The 10,444-nt window shown below is 36.9% G+C and overlaps 1 protein-coding gene across 1 annotated transcript; it reads right to left on the bottom strand.

The window, feature by feature from the left end:
• Nucleotides 1-685: 685 nt before the first annotated feature.
• On the bottom strand, nt 686-9,033 carry LOC103754467 (YTH domain-containing family protein 3). Its single transcript, XM_029959371.1, has 3 exons — nt 8,970-9,033; nt 3,740-3,825; nt 686-2,374 (listed from the first exon to the last, which is right to left on the bottom strand). Exon 3 carries the CDS (start codon nt 2,354-2,356, stop codon nt 686-688), a length of 1,671 nt encoding a protein of 556 aa, XP_029815231.1. The 5' UTR covers nt 2,357-2,374; nt 3,740-3,825; nt 8,970-9,033.
• Between the last annotated feature and the right edge of the window lie 1,411 nt (nt 9,034-10,444).

Here is a 10,444-nt window from a genome sequence, read left to right on the forward strand (position 1 = left end):
GAAAGTAAATATAGGAAAAGTAAATATTGTGTCCAATGGTCAAGACAAGTGTTATGATTAGCGAGAGTACACACAAGACAAAGTACTATAAACCAGCTTGAATTAAATGTCTTTTGGCCTTGTCTGGTTTATCAAAATACCTCCAAAACTAAAGTTTCTCTACAGATTTATCACATTTATCACATGTATACTCTTCTTCACAGAAATAAAAACTACACATTACTTTTTTAGGAAATACATTATCAGAAAGGTCCAAAAATGATTTTGACACTGTACAAGTCATCACTGTATTGCTTCTGTATTTTACGAAAAACAAACTGAATCAAGGGGAAAACCTGCTTTTCATAGTAATCATGCTGTTAACATTTAACTAAAACAGAATTTGAATCAAAATGCTATGTTAGATAAAGTAAGCTTCTTCTGTAATTTTTGATCCTTTTTATGACATCCAGAAACTGTAAAAATCTAAACTACAAGACTTCAGTTATGGATAATACCGTCAAATCAGTCTTCACTTACATCGAGAAGTAGAACATGTCAGATGTCTGCTTATTCAGGCCTGTGTTAGTACTGCAATCAAACACATGCCTGCACTAACAAACAAGTTATGAGAAGTTAAATCTTTTCACTAAGAGCCAGTTATATCAAGTACAGACACTTTGGGTAAAAAGCACAACCATCTGATTCAACATGTGCACACAGAAACTCCAGCTGAATGAAAAACAAGGCTTCCTAAAACATAATAAACAGGAGAGCTACTGTAATGACACTGATTTCTTACCCTACGCATGGCTTCCTCCTCCTCTTGACGCTTCTCATAATGTGCAAAGTCATCAAAGATTGAGGTGGTATGCTTGAAAGTAGCAATTATTTTAAGCACTTGCTTGGCTTTTTCTAGGGGTACCTCTTGAGTGTCCCTCGAATTGGTAACCGGTTTGTTGTCATTGTTTTCCAAGCGAATGTGCCGCAGTTGGTTATTGGGAACGTCTTTGACAAAGATCCATTTGACATCAAACTTCCCCTTCCACTTATCCTGAGACCAGACACCAGCATATGCATTGTAGTCCACAACAGACTTCATCTCAGCCACTCCACAAAAGTGTCCACTGCCATTCACACTGAAGAGTAAATAGAGTGGGCCTTTTCCATTCAGGGAACGGTAAGCAGCATCCAAGCGCTTATTCCCATGCTCAGTACTACACCAGATAGAGTACTTAATGGAGCGATGAATATCGTCCTCTGAATAACTTTTGATTATAAACACGCGTCCGTTCTTCAGATTCCAATCGAAGTCTTTGGGATTGTAGTTGTTTATGGCCTTTAGTTTCTCCAGCACTGGGTGCACTTCCACACCAGAAGGTGAGGAGCTGACGGATACAACACCTAAACCAAAGTTCTCACTACCAGCTCCATTGTTCTGGCTGAAGCCCACACCCCTATTACGAGGAGCTACCCAGCGGTTTTGCAGCTGTTGCTGCTGCAACTGGTGAGGCTGGGCCTGCTGCTGAGGTCCTTGTTGCTGTTGTGGTTGCTGTGGCTGAGGCTGCTGTTGAGGCAGTTGGCTTTGCACCAGTGGTGGTGGTTGAATTAATGGCTGAGGCTGCTGGATTATAGTCTGAGGAGGCAGTACTGGTTGAGCTGGGGGTGCTTTTACCACTGACCCTTTGTCATCCCAAGTTCCAATATTCATGTTGTGTTTTATTGGTGGTGGTGGTACAGCAGGGCCCCCAATGCCTACGTTACCTTTAGGCTTGAGTTTCGGCTGAGGTTTAGCAGGTTTCCTTGCAATTGCAGCCCATGAGGTTGGTTTAGGTGCTGAACTGCTAACTGGGGGCACGCTGTTAGCTGCAATGCTTGTCATACCTGTACTGCTCAGAGCTGAACCTACAGTTTTTGTTACAGCAGCCGTCATATCTCCACCAATTTTCAGTCCAGTCATGCCTTGCTCAATGCTGCTAATCCCAGGCACCTTGCTCAGAGTATCACTTCCAAATCCAGCCTGTCCATCTGCTATGGCTCTCCCAAGAGAACTAGGTGGATAGCCATAACTGCTGCTGTAAGCAGAGCTTTGCGTTGATTGTCCCTGAGATCCACTTGTCCCCCATGTAGAGAAGTCTGCATTCCCAGGAAAAAAATTAAATCCATGCTGCCCAAGAAATGGAGGGGTATTTCCTAATGCCCCAGGTTGACTAAATACACCATCGGGTATGTAATGGTGTTCACCATTACTCATCTGTCCATAAGTTGTCAAATATGGCATTGGAGGGTCGCCTGCAGTTGACCATGCTGCTTCACCTAAAGAGTATGGAAATCCAATGGATGGAGCATAATAGCTAGGCATATATGGGTCTGACATTGGTGGATAGCTGTTACTCTGCAAGAAAATAAAATAAAAATCAGCAATATTGACAATTATGCTCAGAGCAAAAAAAACCCTGTAATACAATCCAAGACATTTTTAAGGGTTATATGAATGTACTTGTAACTTTCACCATTCCTCCCAACATAAAAGATGAACTAAATAACTGACAGATATGACCATTTTTTTCAAGGGACTGTCTCAAAGCACTGAAGAGCCGCATTTTTTGTAACATACTATCTTTACTTTTAGTTACTAAGCTAGGTTAAATATGCCTCCATGCAAGCAGTATCAAGAAAATAACCTAAAGTTAGCTTAAAGTAGCTTTAAAAAACGAGTCGTAACAACTGTACTTTCATAAATAAAGTAAATTGGCTGCAACTATGATTTTAAGTTTTGGTATTCTTAGCTTTTGCCTAATTTCTCACTTCTCACTTCTTTTGGAGACACTAACAGAATACTATAGTGAAATGGATGCAAGGCTGCCTGTTTATTTCATAAGAAACAACAATAAAACCATAACATTTCCATGCTATTGAGAATGGACTTTAAATCAGCACTACACCAGATAGACTCCTGGGAAATCACAGAATTTACTTCTTGAGACATTTGAAGGACTAGCCCCTATGACTTCTGATGTTGTTTTGGGGGAAAAACTGCACGTTATCATTCTCTAGCTGATGCCTCCTTAATGTTGAATTCTCGTAAAAAAAAAAAGTGAAGGCAAGCAAAATTCTGAAAGTTTTTTAATAATTTGCACTTTGTCCCTCTCTCAAGACCTTACAAACTTAACACAATGCATATAAACTTTTGGCTACAGAGGCAATTCACAGCTCTGAAAGTCAAGTCATTAACTTCTTGGCAGAGAAGTTGTACCAAGCTGTAGTAATATTAAGTTTCAACCTATTATGCCATCAGCTGTGAGCTACTTCTACCACCTTCAAAGGAAATCATGTCCAAGCACTTAATATATTCTCAGAGCCAATAAAACTGTTGTTTTGAACTGCATCCAACAGATGACAATTTTGTGGCAAATGTAAGGGGCTGGGTTTTGGTCTGGGGGTTGTGTTTTGGTTTTTTGGTTTGTTCTTTTTTTTTTTCCTCGAGCTTCTTGTACTGCATCTTTCTGAAGCCAGAACACAAGCACAACAGCAGGAGACATCAAAGCATGCTTTTTAACTGAAGCTTGTCCAGAATTCTTAGGAATACTTTATCTGCTTAAGATATCATAAGATATCATCTTTATATCATAAGACAAAATATGATATAAAATTATATTTCAATGGCAAGTAAGTAATTCTAAAAAATATCCAAAAATTAAGTCTGGAAGTCAGTTGAACACCAAAATTAACTTCAAGGTAGTAAATAATGTTCACTTACCTGATTTGTCTGACTACTTAGATATGGCTCAAAATCATCATCATTTACTGCATCCTTTTGATGAATCGAACCGTTTTGTACTGAAACTAAAAGTAAGTCTGTATTAGTATACTTTCTGGAAGTTCTATGCTGCACTTTTAATCTAGGTAACAGTTCTTGATCACCTGTGCATTGAAATACGTATTATTGTCAAGCACTCGTCCAATTTAAAGAAAATACCTCATTCTATTGATCATCATGATCCAATCTTAGGAGAGGTCTGCAAAGATGGCAACTAGAACAGACTATTCCTGACTGTTCTTTCCTGAGATCCATAGATAGAGGTAGAACTACAGGCACACTTCTATTTGCACAGGCAGTAAATCCAGTGTTTCCAGAAGTACCAGACCAAGTGCAAATGTGCAGACCAACCAGATCTACAGACATATTCAATAGGTTCAGGGAAAGTTGCAACACACAGTTTTCTCCTGCCAGGAGGAAAGGCAGTTACCCACCAAGACAACTGTGAAGGGCACCACTATTCAGATATTTAACTCTGCATTTCCTACATAACTATACTGCCTTAGTGGCATCTCTGAAGCTCTGAGGGGACAAAGCAAAACAGAAACAAGAGTTTAAGTCCCAAAGGGTGATTACAAGCCTTTCCCAACATATATGCTACTATATGCTGGAATCTTTTCCTACCTGCTCTTCTTGGCCTCCTATTACCTTTCATTTCATCTAAGGCATTACACCTACCTGGAATTTTCCAGCTGCCTAAATTACTTGAAGTGTGTCTCTACCATCCCCCAGGCTACTATTCAAACAAAGCCACACTGCAGAAATTTCTGCTAAGTTCCACTGTTTCCCATGGTGCAAAGCAGAATAAGGACTTAAACCAGCACTTGCAACTACATAACTTGAAGATGAAGATCTCTTCTCAAAAAAAAAATTTCTGGTTTTCCAGATGCAACTTTTTTTTTGGTGTTATAGATCAAAAAGGTTTAGTGGGGAAAAAAAAGTTTCATAAACCACAACAGCAGAAGTTACAGCAAAACAGCAGATTTTCTGACAGCTTAAGACACTGAATTAAGAGGAGATTCTGTGGTTTCCCTCTTTTAGCAAATGCTCTGAAAAGCATATACAACCATATAACTAAATCTTCAACTTTGTTGAAATTAGTGTTTAAGAGTGGAAGGGGCTTCTGTTTCATTGAGTGGAGGGGCGCTGCCACACAAAAGTTCACATTGTAAACCAAGTGGTGCCTGGACTAAGTAATTTGAATTTTTTTTCACATTTGACTTCAACATCTCTAAAACAAAACTGCCTTCAGTGAATGAAACTAGCTGAAAAAAAAATGACAAAGGAATAGATATAATCACAATGAACAATCAAAATCCTGGAAAATTTTATTAACTTTAGACAGCAGTAAAAAGAGGTAAAAATTCATAATTTAACACAGAACAGAATTTTTTTTTTCAAAGCAATTACTGGGAAGGAAGAAAACAACTTGTGTTTTGAATACCTTCTTGAAGTTTTAAAAGTCAGAACACTTGACAGTTCAATTATTATAAACTGGCACAGAGCATTTCTATACTAGCTACAATAAAATATGACCGGCAATGATAAGCACAATAGGGTCTAGAACTGGACAGAACAATATTCCTAATTAAACACTTAAATTAAAAATTAGGTGTTGGGGGTGCTTTTCCCCCACAAATAAAGAGTTTCAGTTAAGGTCATTAATCATCCTGAATTTACACACAATGGTAACACATGAATGAGCTGGAACACTATATTCCTCTTTATATTTGGCCCAGTTACACATGGGATGAGCCTCAAAACACTTTGTCCACGCCATGCCCACTTCTTAGACTTCAGTAAATAGTACAAACAGCTCAAATACAATTCTGTTATAATGAAAAACATGGGCGGCAGCATATAAGTTTCTTAAAAGCATGTAACCACAAATAAAGGAATAGACAGCTGTATGTCAAGACTAGCATCCTATCAAAATTAATCTCATACTGACTGCTAATCTTCATAAAACGTGCATGTGCTGTGTTTATTGTTTCACAAAGGTCACTGAAGACAGAATTATTTTTTGGTTTGACATTACAATTAACTTGGAATATTCTTGTAAATGTATTTTCTTTCTTATTCATTCTGTACTGAGATCCTAAGTCAAAGACAAAATATTTCTGCAATGACATTTTTCCTAGTAAATACATACATTTCTCAGTGAAATAGCATCACTAGAAGCATGTTTCTTTGGCTTTTCATTCTAACTTTACCTAAAGTGTTAATAGTGAAGAATGTAGCCCACACAGACATTTAACAATAGCAAATGAATGCCTCATTCCCAAAATCTCATGTTAAGTATTCCAACTGAACAGGGCAGTGATGAAAATGCTAATTGAAACTAATCTACAGATACTAAAAATATCCATATCAATACAATGCTGAAAATACCATGTACTTCCACAAACACTGTGAAAATATACAATGTAATTAGATATTGGGAAGAAACAACTCATCAAATAGAGGAACTTAAAGCTAATATTCTTTTAACTATTACTATCCTTGGAATAACCAAAATGGATAAATTACAGCCAAAGGCATAAGAATAACTTTTCCATTAGAAGTCATCACACCTTACTGTGAAGAATAAATACTAAAAGAAAAAGTAACATTTCATTCTTGTTTTAAACCTAATAATTACATTTAAACCTTCAACAAAACAAAAAATTATTATATACAAATAAGTGTAAAAAACAAGTCAGCACCTTCCTATGACAGGTGTGATACGCTGGTAAAATAAACAAAAGCGGAAAAAAAGGGAGTTCCAGGAATGCCTTGTTTCTCCCCCTCACCATGCCCCTATAGGACATAATTTGATTGATATCAGTTCTGATGTTTTATGTCAACTGTACAGTAGTTGACAAGCAGAATAAGAAAACTTTCACAACAGTATGATTTAGTCACTCAAGTCTCTGAAATACGAACACTAATATCCAACATAACAGAGGGATAGTGCTGTTCTACACACTAAAACATCAATCCCACAAATTCCGGTCAAGGGAAACAGCACAGTACACCAATTTATCAATTAAAACAAAGCACCCAAAACATTTTACTAGACAAAACAAATCAGCTACCTCCCGATATAATTTACAGGTCTAGTATTTTTCATTTCAGTATGAAATATGCACACATCCCTTTTACTGCTCACTCACATTCTCAGTCTACCAGACATGTGGACAGGTTCTACCACCCTTTTTAACATCACTGCTCTTATGAACAGAATCAACTTCAGATTAGCCTGTTAACTCAGTATCATATCTTCCTTCAAAGCTCCTTTAAGCTGAGACCTATCATGACAATTGAAAAAGATTGTCTGCTAACATGTGGTCAGTAAGGACTGCTGATACTGACTTAATTTACCCTCTTGAAAAAATCTCTAACCCAAAGCCAACTACTCATGCTACACTGTGCTACCATCTTCAACCTCATAGACCTTTAATCTAATGCTAAATCATAACAGTTTCACTAAGCAGACATTACACCAAATAATTTAACAAAGCAGAGATTATTGTTCTGTTCCACTACAGTTTTCATTGAAGTTATATTCTCACCAAGAGAATACATCACAAGCATTCATTATTTAAAAGGATGCACTCCATAAAAAAATCCAAGTTCAGAAATGCAAAAATCTCTTCCTTACATAGCAAACCAAGAGATGTGTTTTGATTCAAACATTCCACAGCAGTGACAAATTATAGAACACAAAAATATGCTAACATAAATAAGCCAAAGTAGAGCTGACCAGTGCATTTTCACACACTGCACCCAAATAGAAATGCTTAATATTTTCACTCCAATTCACATATAATATAGTTCAAAAACTACCTGTATGATTCTCTAACAGATGCAACTCAGTAACCTCGCTAAAACTGTGAAACAGTAATTCAATGATTGTGAAGCCACAAACTACTTGCTACAATGAATTTGACTTTTCTTCTCATTTAAGGGCAACTTGGAAGGTAAAACCACAAACTACTGCAAAAACACGAAGTAGTTAAAAACTGCAGTTCTGGGAAAAAAAAGCAGAGGTATCAGAATATGAGAGAACAAGTATTAAAGACTGACCAACCTAAGAAGGTCTGAGGAGATAAACACATGTTCATTTTTCTCTGAATGCAGAGAAATTAAAACAGGCCAAATTCAGCAAGATTTGGGAACTCTCATAAGCAGTATATGTAACAAGAAACAGATAATCTGCACACAGACAGAATAACAGAATAAGTACATTGCGAATAACATTAAATGACAGCTCACAGAGAACAATTAGATTAGTTCAGATAATGAACAGAGGGGGGCAAAGAGTACCTGAGCTCACAAAAAAATGTTTCTTATCTGCTTAAGTATAATGAGCATATTAACACACAAAGGTACCTGTGTGCATGCTTTTCTATAGCTCAGTTTGCTGAGCAGCTCAGAATTAAATGGGTACAAGTGTACTGTTAAGGCAAAAAGAAATTCCAAACAGAATGTTAGTAAGAAAACAAATTTCAGACTAGAAACTGCAAGATACAATCCGAGATGCTGTTTACAACTGACTTGCCAACAATTTTAGAGAGAAGAATATTAAGTAGTTAGTAGTTCCTTCTTTCCTTGTGGGAAAGAAACCTCACAGAGTAGAATATTTAAAAACTAAGATGTTGACAGAAACATGAAAAAAGCAGAAAAGCAGAAGACCTACAAACACTGATAGAAGATTCTATACTGACGCTAAAATGAAGAAAGACCACAAAAATTTTGAGAATAAGGAAGGTGATGTTTTCTGCTCAGACATGAGTAACTAGTCACGTGGTTGCTGTGTAGCAAACTAAGGAAGCTGCTCAAAAATATTCTTCCTATGATTCTATTCACTGGACAGAAAGACCCGAGGTGTACTGGTAAAAGAGATTATACAAGTGTATCACAAAGTCAGCTAAAAAGAAGTAACTATGTTACTGTACCACTTCTGACATTAAACTTTTGCAAAATAAAACATTTTAAACTGATGCACTGCTGTGCCACAGTAAAAATGCTGGGAAATAACACTTGGGCACACAATTTCCTGTCATCCTGCTCTGAAATAAAAGATATCTTATAGCTACAACCTCTTCCCATGACTGTCTCAAGACACATGATCCTCCATAAACAGCAACATTACAGATTTATACAGAAATGTGAGGTATTAACTTACCTTTATTTCCCTGTCCTTTAGGTCTCTGTATGTAGAAAATTAGGAGGAAAAAAGCAAAACAAGTTCAGTTAGAATCCTCTAATATTAACTTCAGGGTAATTACATTTATTTGCCAATTCTGCCCTTTTAAACTTAAATATAATTTTAAAATATTATTAAAATCATGTTATAAAAATCTTGTGACATTATATAAAATATTATAAAATATTACAAAACCAAAAACTGATCGAATTTCACAAAAAAATTGGAATAGTCTAGTATTTACAGCATATGAAGCTTAAATGGTGTTGAAAAACTGAAGTGCACTTTGTTTGCCCCACACGCACCCCAAAAAACATAAGCAATAAACATAAAAACAATGTATTGAGTAAAAAAAAATTAAATTAGTAGCTTTAATTACTGACAATACTTGAATTTCATTATGATATGTCATCTTTTAAATTGACTGACAGGTACGTATCAGAGAATAATCTACAGTACCTTGATTTTTAGATATACAAAGGAATATATACTGATATTGTAAGCTGAACTTCAGGCTGTGCATTCCTCACCTAGGCAATTACATGGAGAAAATGATACAGCCTGTGCGAAGCTTTCACACAAGGAAATAATACCTTAAGGAGGATTTTTTTTTTTTTTTAGGATTAGTCATTACAAAACACTGTTAATCTGTCATGCACTGAGAATCAATGTAACAGCACAAGTTACAGTATCCTTAATTCCTCTATAGCAAGATAAAATCGTTTAGAAAAACAAACATTAGTCCATGAAGACCTAATTCATCTTCTCACATATTTTCAACTGAGCATGAGTGAGTCCCCAGGCTCCATCACTCACTTAACAATTTTTAGTCCCGAAGAGCTCAGTACTCAGAGGTTTGAAAGTTTAGGAGGTAACCACCTCCATGTTACTTTTATGCGTATCTGTCTCAGAGCTGCCTGTACACTGTCCAGCACTGCTCCCTCTAAATCTGCACTGGTTAGTCACCTCCCTCTCCCACAACCAGAGAACTATCTCTGTAACCTTAAAAATCCCAACGACCTCATCTTGTGGGATAAATCTAATCCAGACACAAAGGCATGCAAAGACCAAGATACACAGAACTAGAAAAGTTGGGAAGAAGTAGCTTTCATGGAAATCAGAACAATCACAAGCTAAGAGATCACTGAGCTAGAAATAAGTACTTAAAGGAAACTGGAGAGCATGCACAGAAACAAAAGAAACAAAACATTAAAGGTACGGAGAGAAAATAAAAGGAGACAGGACACTGCGGGGCCAAAACTTTTGGGGAGTGGCAGAAGCCCACGGAGAAAGCAGAGACCAAGACAAAACGCTTCCAGCCTGAAAGAAAGCCCAGCAGAGGCCTAGCAAAGATAAGGAAATAACAAATTTTAAGCTCCGTGGAAGACCAACTTAAAAAAAGTGTCCAACAGCGCAAGGAGATAAACTGACAACTGGTGGAAGAAGCAGAGGCC

The sequence above is a fragment of the Manacus vitellinus genome, unplaced genomic scaffold (genome assembly GCF_001715985.3).
Source record: "Manacus vitellinus isolate BGI_N305 unplaced genomic scaffold, ASM171598v3 scaffold_1_pilon, whole genome shotgun sequence".
Taxonomy (NCBI): Eukaryota; Metazoa; Chordata; class Aves; order Passeriformes; family Pipridae; genus Manacus; species Manacus vitellinus.

Bases quoted from the DNA above. Each gene is read 5' to 3' on its own strand.
- LOC103754467 (XM_029959371.1), bottom strand. From the start codon at position 2,356: ATGTCAGACCCATATATGCCTAGCTATTATGCTCCATCCATTGGATTT.